The sequence below is a fragment of the Paralichthys olivaceus genome, chromosome 15 (assembly GCF_024713975.1).
Source record: "Paralichthys olivaceus isolate ysfri-2021 chromosome 15, ASM2471397v2, whole genome shotgun sequence".
NCBI classification, from domain to species: Eukaryota; Metazoa; Chordata; class Actinopteri; order Pleuronectiformes; family Paralichthyidae; genus Paralichthys; species Paralichthys olivaceus.
In genome coordinates this window covers 5,959,240-5,981,464 of record NC_091107.1, presented here as the reverse complement: position 1 = coordinate 5,981,464, position 22,225 = coordinate 5,959,240, and the positions used below count along the sequence as shown (strand labels likewise).

The 22,225-nt window shown below is 41.4% G+C and overlaps 3 protein-coding genes and 1 pseudogene across 4 annotated transcripts; 2 read left to right on the top strand and 2 right to left on the bottom strand.

Moving 5' to 3' along the window:
- Positions 1-1,729: 1,729 nt before the first annotated feature.
- On the bottom strand, positions 1,730-4,520 carry LOC109635654 (claudin-like protein ZF-A89). Its single transcript, XM_020096987.2, has 2 exons — positions 3,990-4,520; positions 1,730-2,424 (listed from the first exon to the last, which is right to left on the bottom strand). Exons 1-2 carry the CDS (start codon positions 4,466-4,468, stop codon positions 1,845-1,847), a joined length of 1,059 nt encoding a protein of 352 aa, XP_019952546.2. The 5' UTR covers positions 4,469-4,520; the 3' UTR covers positions 1,730-1,844.
- Positions 4,521-6,023: 1,503 nt separating this feature from the next.
- Positions 6,024-17,638, top strand: LOC109635661 (claudin-4-like; annotated as a pseudogene).
- LOC109635642 (claudin-4-like) lies at positions 8,463-11,475 on the bottom strand. 2 transcript variants are annotated; one of them, XM_020096968.2, is made up of 2 exons: positions 9,400-9,536; positions 8,463-9,287 (listed from the first exon to the last, which is right to left on the bottom strand). In XM_020096968.2, the coding sequence occupies exon 2, from the start codon at positions 9,242-9,244 to the stop codon at positions 8,609-8,611; it is 636 nt and encodes a 211-aa protein (XP_019952527.1). In that variant the 5' UTR covers positions 9,245-9,287; positions 9,400-9,536; the 3' UTR covers positions 8,463-8,608. The 2 variants fall into 2 exon arrangements, with proteins under 2 accessions (XP_019952527.1, XP_069395575.1); XM_069539474.1 differs by lacking the exon at positions 9,400-9,536 and adding an exon at positions 10,835-11,475 and having other exon boundaries at positions 8,478-9,231.
- Positions 17,639-20,761: 3,123 nt separating the features above from the next.
- Positions 20,762-21,717, top strand: LOC109635894 (claudin-3-like). The gene has a single exon (XM_020097371.2). The coding sequence runs from the start codon at positions 20,922-20,924 to the stop codon at positions 21,570-21,572; it is 651 nt and encodes a 216-aa protein (XP_019952930.1). The 5' UTR covers positions 20,762-20,921; the 3' UTR covers positions 21,573-21,717.
- Positions 21,718-22,225: the final 508 nt, after the last annotated feature.

Genomic DNA, 22,225 nt, shown 5'->3' with positions numbered 1-22,225 from the left:
ATTGTATGAATTGGAATTTACCAAGTGATGAGTGCAGAGCTCTGGTCAAACATCAATGTTTAAATTGATCCATTTACCACAGAGGCTCTCTTTTCTCATGAATGTTTAAAATATTGTTATTTTGATCTTGCACTTTGTTAATATGGGTTATACAAATACAATTTGATGGATTGATTTAACCCTGCGATAAATCTCATTATATCCACTGTTGTGACAAATTATCTTCATAATATTCACTTTGCGTTGTTGTGTCTCACCAGATTTGGCCCATCCCCTCGTCTGGTGTCCCTGATCTGTTTGACGGATTAAAGTCCCCTGCTCAGATCCTGGTTGTGTCCCCAGAGGCTGATCATACAGCTTTACCCCACACACTCTGAGCTGTGTTCAGGGGGTTATAGTCATGCACTTGAGTTACGAGCTCTCACTCCCACTCGATGCACGAGCAAACATCCTGGGGTTGTTTGATCTCATGATATCAAACATGACCGTGGCTGTGTCGTGCAGGAGGAAGGTTGGGATCTACAGGGGAGGAGGCCCAGACAGTTTGTATATTGAGATGTTTCCTCTGGACCGAACCAGGCTCAGGACGTCACAGAGAGCTCCACCCAGCAGACGCCGGGAAACATAAGATATTACAGATATCTGCTGATTCAGAAATCTGTCAGGAGCTTTATTGACGAGTTTTAAATGTGAATACATTGAATTCACAAATTAATACAAATTACCAAAACAATATAATCATATATAACATGAACTAAACCTGGAAAATATAAATACATTCCCTTTATTTATGTTTGTGGTTGTTCCATAAGATTCTTACTAAAAAAAGAATGAAACCATCACCTTGAAACTGGAACTTCATATAGCACCACCCAGTGACTATGAATGTGCAACTGCTTTAGAAAACTTTCTCAAGTGCCCCAACATTTTGATGTTATTTGGTAAAATCATGGTATTCAATCTGAGTCTTTATATAGCTTTGCAGTATAAAAGTAAAACTTAATTTAAAGCTCATTTCAAGATGAACAACATTTAAAGGTTTCTCTTTATGTCTCTGATTCATTGTTTTATTTCCACCATCAAAAGATGATTCTCCATCACATTGAACTATTAGAGATCTGCCTGCTCTGCCTCCCATTTTAAAATACACACTTACACAGCAGCAGAGCTACAAATAACATATCCACAGTGGATTATTACTTTTGATAGTCTTGTTGTTAGAGAAAAGAAATATGTGATTGCATTTCTCTTGCAGAGGTCCTGTTTAACCAGAGACTTAAATTCAAAGTTGTTTTTCATTATGACATCAGACGACACAAAGATCAACAGGAATATGCAAACGTGAACAGAGGAGGTTTGTGAGTATTCAAATACCTCGGAGACAGATCCATATCAGGTTTGTCAGGCTTTTATACAAATTGAGATGACCAACACATTTTTCTCTCACTTTCATTTTATTCTATTTCTCCTTCTGTTAAAAAATACAAATATACAAAGTAATACAAAGATATAAACCTGTGTGTGGGAGTGTGTAAAAAGTGATTTTTCTTGCAGCATTCATTTGTGCAACATAAACAAGTCACATAAACTCATAAATCATTTCCTGCAGTGTCACATTATACAACTATGAGCTCAACTAGTCATTTTCATTCAACATACACAACACAATTTTGATTCACATTAAAATTGTACACCAATTTAAAACTGATTTGTTGAAAAAATATCACTATAGTGCAACTAAAGGTTGAATAAAATTGGGAAAAATCAAACGATGTCCATCACAGTGAACACATAACTGTACATGTTTGTTTTCAATGTGTATTTGATGGGTGGCATCATGTTCTTCATGTTCTGCACCTGTAGATGCTGCACAATATTCCTCCTCCAATGACGAGCAGAGCTCCAGACGTCCAGCCCACATATATGGAGGCCCCGAGCTCCCCCCTCCTTTCACTGGTGGCCAGTGGGTTGTAGAAACCTGTGATGATGCTGTGGGCTGACCAGCTGACAGGAATTATACACAGGAGCCCTGCTATTATGAAGACCACAGCCCCCGATACGCCGATGTTGGCTTTAGTCAGCCAGTCGTCCGAAAAGAAGTTGGTGCAGCGGGCCCCGACCACGGTGAGCCCAATGGCCACCACGCTGACAGCGATGGACACACAAATCAGAGCCCTGGAGGCCTGCAGTTCCTGTGGTAGAGCCAGAACGGAGTCATAGGCTTTACACTGTAAGTGGCCTGTGCTCTGGATCACACAGTTCATCCACAAACCTTCCCAGAAGACCTGAGAGGTGATGATGTTTGCCCCAACAAAGGCTGTCACCTTCCACATGGGCAGACAGCAGATGAGGATGGTGCCAAGGAAGCCGATGATTGCCAAACACAAACCAACAAGCTGTGTCCGCATGTTGCCAAAAAACAAATCCAAGGCATGAATTTAAAATGAACCACAATGTCAAAGACACCAGCAAAATCCACTGCTGAGCAGTTTAGTCGAGCAGAGAATCCTTTGGTTGTAAATACAGCAGGTTGTGTTTTGCTGTTTTGCGCTGCAGGTATGAGAAGGAAGAGAAACAGGGAGGGGACTCGCTAGTTTGCAGATCAGGTTTCCTGCTTGTCTGGATTACTGCTCACTGTGAATAAACAGGAGACAAAAGCTGCTAACAAAAGCCACCATGTAAGAAAAACTGCTCTGTGATCCAAAGCCTTTAAATGGACTGAAAAACATTTTAACCATTTCAACATCTAGTTTCTGTAAAAAGCATCTTAACTGTACAGAGCTTAAGAAAAACTGAGAGACACACTGATCAGTGGGAAGAGTACTATGGGATCAAATGAAGGGTGTGTGCTCTTGCAAAAAGGTTATGTAGGTGTAAAAATATTTTGTGTATGCGTTTTGTGTACACAGATATTTGTACAAGTTGTGTAGCTGTAGAATCTTGTAGACAAAAGTTGTTGCTGGATAAATGTTTTGTGTAATTCAAGCACATGCAGGAACATATTCAACAGAGAAGTTTCACAAAGTGAGAGACAGATACATTTCCCATCAGAGACAAACCTCAAGCTTACTCGAGCTAATCAGCACATAGCCAAGTGAACTCAGACTTCAAACTGTTCTATCAGGAGGAAGAGGACCCACCCTGATACACACCTGGAGCTGTTGACCTAATTGCTAACGTTAGCCTAGCCATCATGCTAACCAGTGCTATGCGGTTAACCAGGTAAGGTAGTTTAGTAAAAACAAACATTTAGTAACAAACTTTTATGAATCATAATTAGATTTTGTCCAAACTTTTGCTGCTTATACTGTGTGTGGCACTTGTTCATATTTAAACACTGAAATAAACTAGTTGGAACAAATTCCTCTCAATGTCTATAAAATTGTTTCAAAGTACTGGACTTTTTAGTCTGCAAGTTAGAAATATATAAATTTACTTTTCACTAGATTGCAAACTAGTCGCTTGTAAATATTGCAAAGAGAAAGTTTTACAGCCAATGGCACAACTTTTGAGAAGAAGTTGCATAAATCTTGGATTAAAAGTTGCTGAATCATTTACACTCCAAATAAGCTGCTTAAAATCCAGAAAACATTAACTTAAACTGGGTGAGGAGCCCATACAGACTCTGCTGATTCACCCCAAGAAGAATTAATGTCAAACCACCATGTTAAAACATTTGTCATGAACCACACAAACAAGAAAACCTTTAGGTCATAAGAGGTTTTATTAAAATAATCAGTAAAACACAAACATAAAAGGTAGACACTAAAAATGAAATGGAAGATTCCAGTCTCCAGGTGGAAACGTGTGCAGAGTTGAATTACTTGCAGTCATTTCAAACGTAGGCTCCTCCGCTCGCTGCTGAGCGCGGGGCAGAGTATTTCACCGAGTACCTGCTGTCCTTACGCTGCTGACACTGACAGCACAGAAGTGCACCTCCGATGAGAAGGAGTCCAGCAGATCCCCAGCCGATGAACAGCGACGCTCCCAGCTCCCTCCTCTGTGCGTCATTCATAATGGGGTTGTAGAAGTTCCTGATGACCTCGTTAGCAGACCACGACACAGGGATCAAGCACAGGATGCCACCGACGATGAAGAACACCCCCGCAGCGATGGCCACCCTGCTCTTGGCCATCTCCTCTTCAATGCAGTTGGTGCACTTACCACCTGCGATGGAGAGCAGGATTCCCATGAGGGAGATCAGAATGGAGATGATGATCAGGGCCCGGGCAGCCTGCAGGTCTCGGGGCAGGGCCAGCATGGAGTCGTAGACCTTGCACTGCATCTGTCCGGTGCTCTGCTTCACACAGTTCATCCACAGGCCCTCCCAGAAGATCTGTGCCGTCACAATGTTGTTCCCAATGAACGCCGACACCTTCCACATCGGCAGGGCACAGATGATGATGTCGCCCAAAAACCCAATGGCCCCCAAGAAAATGCCAAGGATCTGAAGACCTGCAGACGCCATGTTAGTCTCACGTTGTACAGAAGCAGCACCAGCAATGAAATACAACTGGTGGCTTTCCACCTGGAGCTTTTATACCTGGTATCCATGGCGTTCCCTGATTGGCCGTTCAAAATAATCCAAACTGAAAACACCTGTGGTCGTCAAGGGTGGACCACATCATCAACCACACACAAGTCAAAGTTAAACTGAAGTTTGAGGGTTTTGCTGCTGCTTTAAACTAAATTGATTCATTGTACAAATAGTAATGAATCAATTTGAATACATCTCTAAATGACCGATTCACATTCCTGTTTATTTATCAGAATCAAGTTTTATTGTCAAGCAGGTTTACGCATACAAGGAATTTGCTGTTGTGTATTAGTGTAAATCCACATGTTTTCAAAGTTATTGATTCATGTATTTCAATTCTTGATTCTTTATCAATTTATCTAAAACATGGAAACTTATGTATTGCCACCAGAACTATGTGAAAAGATGAAAAATGGAAGGATGAAGTTTATTTTCACTCAAGCATTCTACGTTTTATAACATTCATTAAACAACAGACACTGAAGTTTCTAAAGGAGCCTGTTCTGATGGCTGCTGCTGCTGATCTCCTTATTTCAGGTTCTTTCACCAGAGCAGGAATCAAGCTGAGTGTCCCCACCTGTCAGTGAGATCAGCTGTGTGTGTGTGTGTGTGTGTGTGTGTGTGTGTGTGTTTGTGTGAATATTAATCAAAACAGAGGCATGAGGGATATCAATGGAATATCTGTCTCTATATGGAATATCTGTAGATAAATAAAAATAGAAGTTCAAATCTGTAGAGGAACACTTTAGTGTACAGATGGACATTTTATTTTACAAAAAAGGATTTACACATTAAACCTCAAATGAATAATTTATATAACATAAAGAAGTATAAAAGTTATTATCTTTCATTGAAGCTTTTATCCATATCTCTAAGCTATTTCATCAGACAATGCATTTCTTGTCTAGCCATATCTAATCAGATATTTATTTTTAGTTTATCTATTTCAGCTGTTTTAACAATGAATCCATTATTTTGAACTGCTAAACATTAAAAGTGGGAGAAGCTGTAAGGTTTACTAGTTATTCTGATAGTGATGGTAAGGATTAGCTCTACATCCTGAGTTTTCTACTTTTTTATATTTGCTGGGCTCCACAATCTTTCCACATATTCTCTGGCAACTACAAAAGTCTGCCTCTAACTGAAAATCCCTGTTCTACCGTCTGATGTGGTTTTATTAGCTCATTATTGTGTGACCTGCCTTGTTTGCAAAGGACTTTGAAGTTAATGTTTTACAATAAATCTTCCTTTTCCATTATGTTTGATTTTCAACTTTTGCCTTTTGACTGAACCTCAGTATGAAAGCTTCTTCTCTTTTTCTCTGGGCTCTGCTGAGGCACCAGAGTGCCTCTTTGTTGCACAGAAACACCTCTGAACTCAAAGGCAGCATGATGGATGTTTACACTGTATCTGAGCAATGGAGCCAAAGCCCACCCAGAGGAGGGGGCTTCTCAGGGGGCATCTGTGGGTCATATAAAACTTCCCCACAGTCAGAGAGATTTTAGTTGGCAGCCCGGAGAAGAACTGTGACAGCAATTAAGAAAGTAACGCGAGCAGAACAGTAATGGCATCTTTAGGGTTGCAGATTCTAGGTGTCGGGTTGGCGGTGCTCGGATGGATAGGAAACATACTGATCTGTATGCTGCCCCTGTGGAAGGTGTCTGCTTTCATCGGGAACAACATCGTGGTGGCTCAGACCATTTGGGAAGGACTGTGGATGACCTGCGTGGTGCAGAGTACGGGCCAGATGCAGTGCAAGGTCTACGACTCCCTGCTGGCTCTGCCCCCTGACCTCCAGGCAGCCCGGGCCATGGTGGTCATCGCCATCCTCTTCTCGCTGTTTGGTATCCTGCTCTCGGTGGTTGGCGGGAAATGCACCACCTGCGTCGGGGACAAAGCAGCAAAAGCCAGAGTGGCCATCGCCGCGGGAGTTTTCTTCATCCTGAGTGGGGCTCTGTGTCTGGTGACTGTGTCTCTGCCTGCTAACACTGTCATTAAGGACTTCTACAACCCCTTGGTTCCTGATTCCCAGAGGAGAGAGCTTGGTGCATGCTTGTACGTGGGCTGGGGAGCTTCAGGCCTGTTGCTGATCGGAGGCGCTCTTCTCTGCTGTCAGTGCCCGTCGGGTGGAGACCGCTACAGTGGAGCAAAGTACTCACCTCCTAAATCCACAACACCCGGGAAGGAATTTGTCTGAGCCGGTGACTTTGTTCGAAAAGTGCCTGACTCCACGTACAGTACAAACCTCTCACTGTTACAGAGTTTGATTTGCATTGTCATTAACTTCTTAAAACTAATAAACTGTGGCCTTTTGATTCTGAAAGATACCAGAGACTTAAAGGTATGTGCCATGTTAGATAAATGCATCATTGAGTTAGGACTGGAGTTAAATTTGTTTATTTTCACTCGGTCACTCTTTTGCGTAATCATTTCAATTTTAATTCAGACTCTGCTGATGTTTGTAGCAACATAAGCACTTCAGGAAAAACTAATGTAATCACCATGTAAAATGTATTTTGAATCTTGTTTTTTACATTCATGTAATAAACAGCATTTTTTGTGAGAAATGTTTTTTTAAATATGCCTGTTTTGATGGAATACAACAAAGTGCGTAAAGGTTAAGTTCAGTACTATGTTAATTAAAGCAAATTTGAGACACATCCCCTGAATAATGTTTTCTTATTTGACAGAGATACTTAGCAGTAAATGTAAGATTTGATACTCAAAAGTTGAGGTCAGCTTATAAAAGGATTAGATGTATCTTACATTATAGGGTTTAAGGCAACAGATAAGGCCTCTCAAGGTAAATCTGTGATTTGTGCTATTGAACTCAATAAGTAATATTGACTTGACTATAAATAGTTAATTTCAGCTTGCATCAGAACAAATAATCAAATATCATAATACATTTTAAACAAAAAATGCTTTTCACTTTCTGGAAATATCCAAATTCTTTTAGCCACAAACAAACATTTGTATTTTTATTTTACATTGTAGTATTCCTACTTTGAACCTAAGTAAAAGATCAGTGGCCAAAATGTAAAGTAGACACAATGGAGGAAAAATTACAGTGGTGTATTGTTTTTTCTTTTCAGGCTGATTTCAACTGAAAATGTCTGCAGACAAAAAGAAACCCCTTAACGAGGTTTAGGATATTTCATCCTGACAGGACTTGGCAGATGTTCTCTTTCTGGGCAAAGTGTAAATATCCATTCTCCGCAGATGTAAGACAGTTCCTTAGCAACATGAATCCGAGCATGTGCAGAGCTATGTTGTCTCTGGCGGTGACGTCCATTCGACTCATGGCAGAAACTGTAAATAACGGTCCTAATAGAAAGGCAGTTGATTACAACACGGCAAACATCTCACTCAGATACATTTCACTTGTGCTCCCCTGAATTCCTGAATGACCTATCATCAGTGGTTAGTGAGAGGAGTGCAGGTGCAGAGTGAACATGAGAAAGACGTCATGGAGGGTGTGAATCAAAGACTCTTTATTTCTGACATTTCAAAAGGTAGGCAGTCATCTTCATATCATGAAACAAAGAACATAAAGTATTTCAAGTGAACATTGTCTCATATCAAAATGAACTTTTTTTTAAAGTAAAAAAAATTGTTGTTAGTTGATATGAATTTGTTAGATAAAGAACATGTATATATAAAAGATGATGAAGGAACTGTATACATTACACATCTATTGCATCAGATCCTCAGTCTTAGGCTGCAGCTCCCAAAAGCAGGTATTGTAATTTATTCATACTGAAAATATTGGCTCAGAGAAATGTCACAAGTTTCCAGTCATTAAAACAAAAACAAAGATAGTGGAAAAGAATATTTCAGAAGAAATTCTTCCTTGTGAAACCTGGGAATCAGCCATTTAATCATTAAGGCTTTTTCTTGACAATACATGAAGTTTAGTGTGTTGTGTTATGTTAACTAATTAACAGATTAAACACAGTGAAATGTAATTTTGTTCCTTTTTCCCACTTCCCATAAGCACACCATTTTCAGCACATACACATTTGTTAGAAACACGTATGACTCCTTCTGCAGCCGCTGCAGCAGAAACACTCACACATAGTCCACGTTTGAAGCTACGGTTCTTGCGGGGGCGAACTTGGCAGGTATGTAGGGTCTCCCATCTTTTGGGGGGCAGTTGTTGCACAGCAGCCCCCCACCCAGCAGCAGCAGCCCAGCAGAGCCCCAGCCGATATAAAGGCCGGCTCCGAGCTCCCTCCTCTGAGCCGCGATCACCAAGGGGTTGTAAAAGTCCCTGATCACTGCATGAGCTGACCACGACACCGGGATCATGATCAGGAAGGCGGCTATGATGAAGACCACACCGGACAGAATGCAGGCTTTGGCTTTGGCCACCTCGTCCTCCATGCAGTTTGTGCACTTCCCTCCAGCCACGGCCATGAGGACGCCGAAAACGCCAACGATCACAGAGATGACCACCATGGCCCTGGCAGCCTGCAGGTCTCGTGGCAGGGCCAGCATGGAGTCGTACACCTTACACTGCATCTGGCCCGTGCTCTGCACCACGCAGTTCATCCACAAGCCTTCCCAGATCACCTGAGCCGTGACGATGTTGGCGCCAACGAATGCAGTGACTCTCCACATGGGCAGAGCGCACGTGATGATGGTACCCAGCCAGCCGATGAAGGCCAGAAGCACACCCATCACCTGGAGGCCTTGAGAAGTCATGGCTATGACCACAGAGCCACAACCCAACTTCTACGCTTGAAAACTAGAAGAAAAAAGATGTTGATGTTAGTAAAATGTCCACGTCTTGAAAGATGAATAGATTCTGATGGTGTAAAATCTCCGTAGGCTTTAGGGGTTGTGCCTCCCACTCTCACCGCTGCTTGAGGAAGTGTTTGCTGTGCTCGGATGCACTGAGGTCCAACTGTGAGAAGATATGTAGCAGCTGCTGCGGTTCAAACTTTAAGGGTGGAGATTCAGGGCTCCCAGACAAAAGGAGAAGCCTGATACCTGATATCCACAACCCTTGTTTTTCTCTGCTCATTGTTCCCACACATACAAGCTTTGTTACCTCAAGCAAGGCTTCAAGATCAGGAACAATGACTCCTGATCACACCTGTTCTCACACACACACACTCAGAGAGAGAGAGAGAGAGAGAGAGAGAGAGAGAGAGTGACCCTTTCACAAGCCTTGAGCAAACACAAACTTTGGGTTTGGGTCTTCGCATTCAGCTCATAATATATAATATGGTTTGTAGGTGCACTAACGTTATCATTCAGACAACTAATGGAGAAAAGATATTTATGAGACAATGAGTAAAAACCTCATTCCAAATTCCTGATTTTATTAAAGGGAAATCAAATCAAAGATTATTTACTGGCATTTCAGTATTTTCTCTTCGCAAATGAAAAATTTGTCCTGTGAGTCCATGCAAGGTGCAAATACTTTTTCCTGTAGGCTCACAGTTTGAACAAAGAGCAGCCGTCGTGCCTCTTTTTCTGCCACACCTAAACCTGATCAACAAGAAAGTCAGACAAAAGATGCTTTTCAAAGGCCCCAAGGGTGAGGATAGTAGTGAACACACATCTCTGCAGGTGTAAAAAGTAGAAGTTATATAAAAAAAACAATAAATACAGAGAAATTTGATGTTAGACTTCCAGTAAAATATTGATCTGCCCCACTTTAAGACCACTGAATCAAAAATTGAATTGAATTGAATGAATTGTGATGAACACAGCTGCTGTGTGAAAATAAGAATGAAGCGGGAGATATCTCAGAATCGTAAACGAATATTTATTTACAGTATAACCAGCACATCATGATTTTCATACAAATACTTCATAAAAAAAAAAACCCACATAAACATGGCAAAAAAAGTGAGAATTATAAGATAGTGGTTAATAAGACAGAGGTTATAAAATATTTATACGAACAAGAAAATGTTTCTACAGCCATACACATACAATGAACTGTGTTAAAATAAAACTGAGTTTCCTCTTTGAGTGTGGTTCCTCTCTTGCTTTTATTTTCCTTTAAATGTGCTCATGGGGAGTAAGTTCTTGATCAAGAAACATCCTGAATGATCGACACTCACAGCCCAGTAGCGCCAGTGTATTTGTCCCTGTAAACAGTGGTTTTTGGAAGCCACTCATTTCTAGAGGAGATTCAAACATAGTCTTTCCCTGATGCTGGTGCTGAGGCTTCAGATCTGGCAGCTTTGTACTTTGTAGTGTAGGACCCTTCATCCTTTTTGGGGCAGTTGCAGCACAGCATCCCCCCTCCAATCAGCATCAAAGCGGCTGCGCCCCAGCCAATGTAGAGCGCAGCACCCAGCTCTCTCTTCTGGGCGCTGACCAGCATCGGGTTGTAGAAGTCCCGGATGATGGTGTGGGCTGTCCAGCACACAGGGATGAGGCAGAGGACCCCAGCTGCAATGAACATAACCCCGGCGGCAATGCCCACCTTGGCCTTGGATGACGGATCGTCCACACAGTTGGTGCATTGCCCCCCAGCTACAGAGAGCAGGATGGCCAAGATTCCCACCACGATGGCGATGATGGTCAGGGCCCTGGCAGCCTGTAGGTCGGAGCTGAGGGCCAGCATGGAGTCGTAGACCTTACACTGCATCTGACCTGTGCTCTGGTGCACACAGCTCATCCAAATACCTTCCCAGGAGGTCTGCGAAGTCACAATGTTGCTGCCAATGAAAGCAGTGACCTTCCACATGGGGATGGCACACACAACAATGGCACCGATCCAGCCCAGGATCCCCAGGACCGAGCCCAGCATTTGAAACCCGGCAGACACCATCGTGGATTTGTTCTTGGAGTTCCTTCGACTGGAGCTTGTTCCTCTCTTGCAGTGACGTAAGCCTGTGGGGTTGTTTGTTTTCTCTCTGCGATGGAGCCACTGGTTAGTCAGGGACGGTTTGCTGAATGGGAGAGGAATCAAGGGAGAGCAGGTACATATTGTGGAGGAGGAGGGGCTGTGGAAGAAAACAGTTCACTTCATCACTCCCTGTTCTTCAGGTCCAGCCCAAAACAAACCCATAACCTGTTTACCCCCCCACCCCCACCCCACCCTGCATCAAAGAATTCTTGTGAAACTGCTTTGTGTTTAGCACCACACACACAGAAAAACACATCATTCCAACACAACACAAGCCTCGAGTCAAAGAGAAGTTGATGAGAACTTTTCTATTATCATCTTCCGTCTTTATTTCCCCTCCCCCGTCTGTAGTTTCACCTTCAGCAGTTGGAGGGTGGAGCCCTGATTGGGTTTGAAATGATACCTGTGACGAAAACTTCCCACTGACCAAATATGGTGTTGTGCTCAGAGGTGTCAGCGAATCATAACGTCAAAGGTATGACTGACATGCTGCTGGAACCAAAATAGTAATCAAAACCAACTTGACTCATCCAAGTTTCCAAGAAATGCAGCTTCATATTCTGTGACAAACACATCCTAAGAGAAGTGTGACATTGTTATCAGTGTTACTGCATGACTGATGTCTTGGGTGAAGGGTTTACACAGGACTGACTCCCAGGGTTCCTCTGTACAACAATGGGCCTGTTTGTCGTTATGTTTAGGAAACAAAAACAGTTTGGTTAAAGTCGGAGAACGATTAATGCTTCAGTTCAATGTTAATTAAGTAAAATCATCGTACATTGTGCTTAAAGTCACTTTTAACTTTCCCCAAAGAGGCTGACCGGCCCATGTGTCTCCTTTACTTATCCACTAGAAAGTGAGGAAACCCAAGTGCTGGAGAAATGGCTTCAGGAATACTTGGGCTTGTTCCCAACTCAACAACCTTACAAATGCTGGACAATTGAACTTTAATTAGATCACTACTTAAAAAATCACATCTCATTTACACACACAGTGTGGTGGGTCTTTTTTAATTTGACTAATTTTAGTAAAGTCTAAATTTGTGACTCACTACAGACAGGCTGTTTATGTTGAATAGATAGGGATATTCTCTGATTATACAGCTGAAAGGAAATAAAATGGTAGTTGTCTTCACCTCCAATAACTCCTCATATAGCTGATTGGTTAATTTATCTAACTTTTTATAGACTGTGTCCCCTCAGTTAAATGGGTTCAGGGTATTATATATATAAAACTTTATTCATCATATATAAAACTAAGGCACTCAACAGTCTTCAGTCTACTCATGTGTACACAGAGGGTGAAAAACCTCGCTGACACGGTAAGTCACATTCTCGCAATAAAGTGTTTTAATAAGGAGACAAACAGTGTGCGAGTCATGTGACCCCTACTCTGATATAACACTGGTCAGTCAACAAGAAATCACACTGAAGTTCAATTCCTTGAAATGTTTGATTTGATAATAAAGAAACAGAATTATGTTTTTAAAAAAGAAAAGGAATATGCAGTAGATGAACAGTATTTAGAGCTAAATAATCAAGTGAAAGATAAGGAGACCATGTGGAATGATGGCTGATTTCTTTAGAGGAGCTTTCTCATGTTCCCTCTGTGTGTGTCCTGTGAAGCGGACTGAAGGCTGATTGTGTGAACGTACAGTTGGTGTTTTGTTCACAGGAGATCACAGGAAAACAGCTTGTGCTGAATATTGGTGGTTGTGTGAGGAAGGGTGACAAGTAAGGGTCAAGAGATGTGATAATAAGACAGATTTGACAGGATTTTGTAACTTAATCCCTTCATCAAATGAAATCTCTGGAGTTCTCCTCTCTGCTGTTCTCATCTCTGCCCAAAGGGAGGCAGCAGCTGCTTCTCTGTGTGTTGTAATCTGTCCTGAGTTTCTCCTGGACGAGTCACTTCTGGGTTCATGTGTGACTCATAGGGTGCAGGGACAGTGACTGATAAACCAGAAGGAAATTTTAAATGTTATCTTTTGGTTTCTGTTTATGAACGTTTCATTTATACGCCCCTGATATGGAAATCCATCTGTTTTTCTTCCTCAGAAAAGAAGAATGTCTATTTTGAAAGGGTGGCATCACCCAGGACACACAAAAAAAAGCAGCTTTTAAACCCAAGGCTTTCAACCCATTTCAGAGGAAAGATACCTAATTAGTAACTAAGAGTCGGCCCATATCACCACTGACCTAATTAAACCTGCCAGTGGAAACCCCCGTGATTCTTGAAGAGATCTACTTCAGAAGAAAACATTACACGCACACGTATGTCAGGTCAATGCTTGTTATTGTCTGAGTGACATTATAGTGCCACTAACTCATCTTGATTGACATATTAAGAGCTTGGTATCTTTAATATGATCCACGAGGAGGTGCTTCAGTTTCTATGGATCATTTAATTTTTTATTGTTCAGACTTCCTCCTCCTCCTATTTTACATCCATCCATTCCTCTACCGCTCATACTTTGAAGGTTGCAGGTGGTTAGCTGAAGATAATCCCAGCTGACATTGAGTGAAAATACTCTGGACTGGTACAGAGAAGAACAAAAAAGCCCATAGACATGAATAGAACATACAAACTTCATATAAAAAAGGCAGGATTCAAACTATAACCTTTTGTCTGTGAGGCAACACAGTGCTGTAACCTCTGCTCCACTGTGCCATATCAGATTTTGTTGCACAGAGCTCTAAGATATGTGATTAAAGACAATAAACTTATATATATATATATATATATATATATTATAAAAAATACAACTGTGTACAATGTCCAAGGATTTAACTGCTTAGTTTCATTATTATTTCATTTGGAGTGAAGTATTGTTTGGAATAATTTGTAGGTTACATCCAGGGTTGGAACAACATTTCAATCATTTATTATTAAGTAATATTATACTTGAGTACAAGTGTTAACAGCAAAATGTTCTTGTGTGTCATTGTTTAGTTATTATGTTCTTGATCATATCAGATGGTGAAGTTGGAGCCAGTTTGAGTGAGTTTATATACTGTTGGACACATTGTCCTGAAATACTAAGACATTTTTTCAAACCAAATTGTATATTTTGTAAATTCTTACTCTGAAAAGTAATGTTAGTAGGTAAATGGTAGTACCACTAATACGTCAAGTAAATTGACTTAGTTGCTGTACACCACTGATTCCACAAATGTGTGGAACAAGACAGCGAACAAGATGACTGACATTAATTATTGAATTTTAATTTTCTGGATGAAGTTGTAAAGTTGTATTTTATTATTCTAAATTATACAAACACATTCTTATATTGTTGTGTCTGTTGTTGATTACCAGCATATCACCTCCCAATAAAGATATTTCGTAAGTGTTTTCCAGTTTGTATGTAGGTTAGTGTGATCAGTGTGTTGGCAGCGTGTTGCAAACTCACGTATGTTATCAGAATTCCTCTTGGCAGAAGACCAAATAGATAAACCTGTTATTCATCCAGTCGTATACCCTCTGATTTACAGTATCCAGCTGGATTTGAGAAGGGAGTGTTTCTATGCAAGTGGGCAGGAGGAAGAGATCACACGCTCACAGATCCACCAACATACTTGAGTAAACAACAAGTAAATGGATAATCGCACTGAAACTCATTCATCAACTTGAGACAGATTCTGAAAATAATGTTTTCAGTGGCGAAAAACCCTTTTCTGGCCAGGATTAAAGGCGACAACTCCGAGGAAGAGATTGTGACCATATTTCTTGAAACTTGTTCTACGCAGTCGTGATACAGTACATTTTAGTTTGGCCATTAGGTGAAAGTGGGCTCTCTTTTGCAACCCTACCGATGTAATGAAATATTATTTGTAGCTTCTTAAGCTGATGAAACAGAGGAATCCAATATAGCTCAAAGTCAAATATCAAACTTTAATTTGACAGGTGGCCAGAATGTGATGCAGAATGAGAGGCTGTACACACTGTGTTTAAGATAATATGTATGTGTTGTCAGTGCATGCACCTAGCTGGAGAACGCACATCAAATATTTCTTGTTTAATGGTGCAAACAGAGAATTAGATAGCATCATTAGTCAGATAAGATTTGACTTAGTGTTAGATTGTTTGTTTCCTTCCCAAACACAAGATAATCTCAATGAACGGACTTTTATCTAATCGTGGTTTCAGGGTTAGCCATTCTTTGGCAGATGTGTTTGAATAATACGGACGAATATAATAATGATAAAAGTGTGTGTGTGATAACGGGAGCAGGTCGGAGCAATGATCAGAATTCAAGAGAAGCCACAAGTTAATGTGAGGCCCGTGTCTCAGAGCAAAACACTGTTCACTCTGCTCCACTGATAACATGACATTCCTCACATTTTAGCTGGTTGTTGTATTCAGGTTTTCTATTTACCCTGCCTGTGGAAGCTGGTTAATCAAAGACAGTGTTGTATGAAGATGTCCTGGACTTTATGTCATAATTGATCCAAGCATAAAAACAAAGAGGGAGTTTCAGTGCGCAGCTAAAACAACTACAGTTGGTTCAAAGAGGCAAAACATCTATAAAAACAAATTCTCAACATTTCCAGTTTGTCATTAACTAAGATTTTACAGGATGATAACACATTGCCTGCATGGCGGAGTGGAGGTGATAAGAGGATATAGAATATTATATATAATATATAGACCATGAAAACTTGAAAAATCACAACAAAGCAGAAAGAAAATGGATACTAGATCCCTCTGAAAATTTTATTTGTGCTGAATTTTTTTCTTCCTGTGTGTCCAGATCCACTCCCTCTCTATGCAAACAGTCAAACTCTCTCTCACGCATCCAATTCACACACACACACACATCTTTTAGACTATATGTTTGCGTTCTGCTATCAACCACATAACAAGCTCTGCCCTGGTCACTCATTACCTCCTGTAAGTAATAAAGCAGGCACTCCTGGAGCTACCATGGGCAAAAGGTTAAACCATAAAAATACTCTTCATTTGAAAAAACGCACGCAAACAAGCAGCTGCACACCCAGGTGGTAAATGAGGTCAATGGCCAGGTTGCACCTGATTGGTTTGGTTTGGTGAGTGATGTCATTTCTTAGGAGGGCCTGGCCGTTAATCTATAAAATGTAAAGGGTCACTGACGCCTTAAAAGCTGAAGAACACAGGAAAACAAGATCCGAGCGCACACGAACACACAGGGGAGAGTCGAAGAAAGCAGACTGTGAGAAATCAACACTTCACTGGATTCAGGAGTAGGTGCAGTAGCTACAACTTGAGGAGGAGGTGTACACAGTGGAAAGAAGGGTTGACAAAGAGGAGCTCAAAGGGCAAAATCAAGACGGCCTTCAAGTGTTTGTCGAAAAATAAAAGTGGGAAAAGGAAGCAAGGAAAAGTGAGAGAAAGAGACATTTTAATTCAGAGGAACTGAAGAGGAGAGAAAGGACAAATTAAGGAGCTTTTGATTCACAAGGGGACGTTTGTCTGGGTGCATGATGGTGTCTTTTGGACTTGAAGTGGTCGGCGTCACTCTCTCGGTGCTCGGCTGGGCGCTGAGTGTGGTCAGCTGCGCTCTGCCAATGTGGAGGGTGTCCGCTTTCATTGGCGCCAACATCGTCACAGCCCAGGTGTACTGGGAGGGCCTGTGGATGAGCTGTGTGTTCCAGAGCACGGGGCAGATGCAGTGCAAGGTTTACGACTCCATGCTGGCCCTACCTCAGGACCTGCAGGCGGCCAGGGCGCTCACCGTCGTCTCCATCATCGTGGGCTTGTTGGCACTCCTCATCTCCATAGTTGGAGCAAAGTGCACCAACTGCATCGAGGACGAGGCCGCTAAAGCCAGGGTGATGGCCGCCTCTGGGGGGTCGTTCATCGCAGCGGCTCTGGCCCTGCTAGTGCCCGTTTCCTGGTCAGCACACACTATCGTGGTCGAGTTCTACAGTCCGCTCATCCTCTCTGGACAGAAGATGGAGATCGGGGCAGCGCTGTATCTGGGCTGGGCCTCTGCTGCCCTGCTAATGATTGGAGGGTGCATTCTCTGCTGCAGTTGTCCCCCGCAGGAAAATAAACCGACAAGGTACAGCACGCACCCCCAGAGTCGTATAGCATATTCGTCGGCACCACGGTCAGTAGCTCCGAGCTCCTACAACAGGAAGGACTATGTGTGAGCAGACACCAATGAGGGATTATCATCATTACTCTATTTTCACATGTATCCTGCTTATTTGTTCATGAAACGTGTATAAAAATGTAGCTACTTGATTATTACATCGACAGGAACCAGCTGTTCGTCAGAGAAGAGCTTAACCAGATGTTTTTTTTAATTTTTTTTTATTGAGGATCATAAATGTGTGCATATATTTTTGAATGTATTTGGACGCCCTCTGCAGTAGTTTGAAGCTGTTTACACGAGTCATCTGACTGAAGCAAGCAGAGGGAAATCATCGTCAGCGTTCGAAAAGGCAAAAACCAAATTCAGAACATGTTTTTCGTCAGATTTCAGCAACTTTGTATCCCAGAGTAAAACTGATGTTTTATATATTTATTTGTGCTCATAAACATTTGGATCCATTATGGATATTTCCCATTGTACTGATATCTGTGTGCATATTAAGTATCATTCTGTCAACTACTGTTAAGCAAACAGGGACATGTTATAACTGTAATGAGATTCATTTACAGATATTTTGATTTTCTTGCAAAATACAAACAGAGGCTTAGTCACAGATGTGACGGCTGAGCAAAATGGAGTTGACGTGTTCGATGCCAGGTCAAAATGGGAGTTAACTGTAAAAAGAATGAGGGAAGTTAAATTCAAGTGACACGTTAGTGATTGTATTTGTTTCCCCTCCGTCACATTGTCACAGTGGTTTATGTTGCTGTGTTTAGACATTTTCTACAAATGTCAACAGTTTTATGTTGCATGTCTCCTGTTGTGTTAACATTGTAAAGACTTTCATTAAAATGTTTGAGGCATGTGGCTTTATGAATGAGTTTCTTGTCTCAGATCTACTGGATTTATTAAAATGATTTAAATAATTCAAATAGTATGATTGAAATTATTATTTAATGAGAGCGAAGGCACATATAAGGAATAGTGATAAGGTTTTGACTCCGTAAGTTGTATAAATCATTTTGGCGGTAATGCACCTCGTCGTTTGTTGCCATCTGCCAATAAACCGAATGAAGAAGAGGAAATTCAAATGAACATGGACGTCATAGTAATGGAAAATAAACTTTAAGACATCAAGAGCACATAGAAAAACTGAATTTAATATGTATTTGCTCTTGAGTTCTCTAGTTCATAAACTGTAAGGTAATTTAAATCGACAGACGCAGAGTTACTGCTGTCGAGGTGAACATGCTTGTTAAGCTAGTGGCACTTGTGCCAGTGCTGTGTGCACAAACCTGATGCTATGCTCCGAACAGGAAGTCCCTTCTGTTTGCTATCTTAGTATCTGAAACACTGGTACCAACCTTTTCCTGTTTTGAATAGTCAAATCTCTCTGTGTGTTATGACAGCTGAGCTCAGGTAAAACATTTGATTCCAGATATGACTTATTTCTGCCCCTGTGAAATACATAATAATAAAAAATCATTTTCATAATTGGTGTATCAAGTTTGCATCACTTTATTAAAGATAGACCTTAGTAGTTGTACTGCTTGGTAGCTTGTCCCGCTCCAGGATCCATTAAGTCATTTATTATCTTAACTTTTAATAATACATTATAATATATTTGTATTTGAGACTGTAATTGTATTATTTCTTTTAATGTACCGGTAACACACGATATCAAATAAATGTAGTGCAGTACAAATACCTTAAATTAAGTACAGCAATTGGGTTAAATATTCCAAGTTACTTTCCATCACTGGTGACCTCATCATTTAAACAAATGATTAATACATGTGTGTTACATATTAGCCTCCATCATAATGATCATAGTCTATATGTTTTTTTCCTTATATGATAAAGCTCCTCAACTTATTGTTGGTGAAACAACCAGTTGGTCAGTGCAGGTGTAGTGAAGCAGGTTGTAGTTCTTATCTCAGTGCATCAACTGATGTTGTCACATAAACACACTGAAGTGAAAATACTGATGATAGAACAACAACAGGGCCTCCCTGCTGTTTGGCCCCAGGGTTTATTTACGTGGGAGTTTATAGCTTTGTGAGAAACTATGTTGTGCTTCACACCTGTAATGTGAAGACATTTGTCTTTTTTCTTAAGAAAATCTCACTCACAGTTTAGGAAGATGTAGATTTTTTTCCATGAAATGACCTGGTTATAAGACAGTTGTGGTCCTGAATATAAAGTTGCAAAGAATTTTTGACAAATGTCTGTATGATTTGTCCAGTTTATAGTAAATTATGTCAGTAAATAGAGGTCTTACGGATAGTGTCCTGAAAATGGCATGTTTAAAATGTTTTAAACTTATTATGGACAGAACTGTCTCTTCTAACATATGCTTTTGTTTTCCATTATTCATTTTTGCCATTGAAACCTGTATGTTTCTGCTCAGTGCTTTAGAGTGTGTTTTAGTATCTGTCTGTACTTGTATTTATATATTAAACTTTTTTAATTTAATTTGATGCCCCTTTTGACCAGGACCAGATATTTTTTCTCAATTGGACCTTCCTGGTTATATAAAGGATAAATGAATACAAATAAAAATCAAACTGCAATAACTGTGTCTTTCAAAAAACTGAGTCTTTATTTTAACCTTCTTAGACCAGTTCTATTTTTTTGCAAATTTTTTGAATGTAAAAGTCAAAATTTTAAATTTTACTGCCTTATTTATCTGCAAAGCCTCCTTTGAATATTCCACTCAGACAGGAACTGTTTGACTTTAACCGATACTGAGACGATCACGTTGTCTGTATGCTCAAGGTGTCTGAAAACCGACCCATTATGTTTTCTCTCTGCTCATATTTGCTCTGGGGGCAGTTATTCCGGTTTCCAGCAGAGCTCTGGGATCGTTTTCCTCACACCAAATCCCGACAAGTGGAACCAGGAAGTAACAAAAGACGAGTGGTATCAGGGAGCTGGAGTGTGTTTGGAGCAATGTGTTCCTCTCTGGTCTCAGCTGTGTTTAACTTGTTTACTTCCCTCAGGTCAGACCTTATTTACTGTGTTTACTTCAGACCACACCTTGATTTTACTCATCACAGTTATATTACCTGCATCACACAAAACACAAATCAAGAACTTTTTTGGAAGAGGCAGCTATCTTATCAACCCCCACTAACCACACACACACACACACACACACAGACATACACAAAAGGACTCTCCCTCCCACCATCCCTCCTCACCTGTCTCCAGCTCCCCTCCTCCACTGTATATGCACAGGTGTTTTTTTCTTGTGTGTGTGTGTATGAAGGCGGCCTCCTGCTGACATCATCACCATAGGACTCCTCCTTGCTCCACTGAAATATAAAGGATCTCTTGTTTCCGTGGCAGCATCTCTACATCCCACACAGGTGCTCGTAGTGTTAACACCTGATCAACAGAGCAGGAGACCGCTCCTCAGACGAAGAGCCATCATGTCGATGGGCATGGAGATCGTGGGCATCGCCCTTGGAGCCATTGGGTTCATCATTGCCATAGTGACGTGCGCCCTGCCGATGTGGAAAGTGACAGCGTTCATCGGAGCCAACATCGTCACAGCTCAGACCACCTGGCAGGGTCTGTGGATGAACTGTGTTGTTCAGAGCACCGGACAGATGCAGTGCAAGATCTATGACTCGCTGCTGGCCTTACCTCAAGAGCTGCAGGCTTCCAGAGCCATGACCATCATCTCCATCATACTCGGGGTGTTGGGGGTCATGATCTCTATCGTCGGTGCAAAGTGCACTAACTGCATCGAAGACGAGGCGTCCAAGGCCAAAGTGATGATCATCTCTGGAATCTTCTTCCTCCTCGCTGGCCTTCTGGTCCTCATTCCTGTCTCCTGGACAGCCAGTGTCATCGTCAGGGATTTCTACAACCCCCTGCTGATCAGCTCACAGAAGAGGGAAATGGGGGCATCTCTCTACATCGGCTGGGGCGCCGCCGCCTTGCTCCTGATTGGCGGAGCCATGCTGTGCACAAGCTGCCCGCCAAAAGAGAAGAAGTACAAGCCACCCCGGATGGCGTACACTGCCCCACGCAGCACCAGTGCAGGTGGAGGGTACGACAGGAAAGACTATGTTTGAACTGCTCAGAAATGTTTCACAGATTGATTTCAAAAGTAGAAAAAAATGTTTGTTGCACATGAGTGTTTTTTGTTTGCTGGTCTGGGACCACAGGGTGAATCCCACAGAAAGACTCCGACATGAAGATGTATGTTCACATATTGATCGTTCTGCTTTGCTTTGGCTGACATGTACTAGTTTAAAGGTGTATCGTGCTTGAGATGCTCTAATGTTGAGCGTGCGGACACGAGAGCCTGGTTTCCTATTTACTTTATTCTTTTAAAATGTGTTGCTCTTTGCCAATGTAATATTTATACTAGACCTTCTGTGTCATTATGTGAATTTGAAAAATACCTGCGTGTGTGGCTCGATCGTTGGCCAGCTGGTGTCATGTTTCACTGAAACTTCCAGTTTAAATGCTGTGTGACAATGATGAGACAGCTCGTGTGTGTGTGTGTGTGTGTTTTGCATGTAATATTTGCTTAGGAGAGTTTCTGCCGAGACTGAAACTGAAGATGGGTTCATGTTTTAGCCCAAGGTAACAACTTAATCCTCTTCCACACAAAGTGTTTCAGGTGGCAGACAGCAGTCTTTTGACTTCATATGATTTTTTGTGTGAGAGTGTGTATTTTTCATTTCTGTGACAAAATGTATTTCAAATGTATTTTATCATC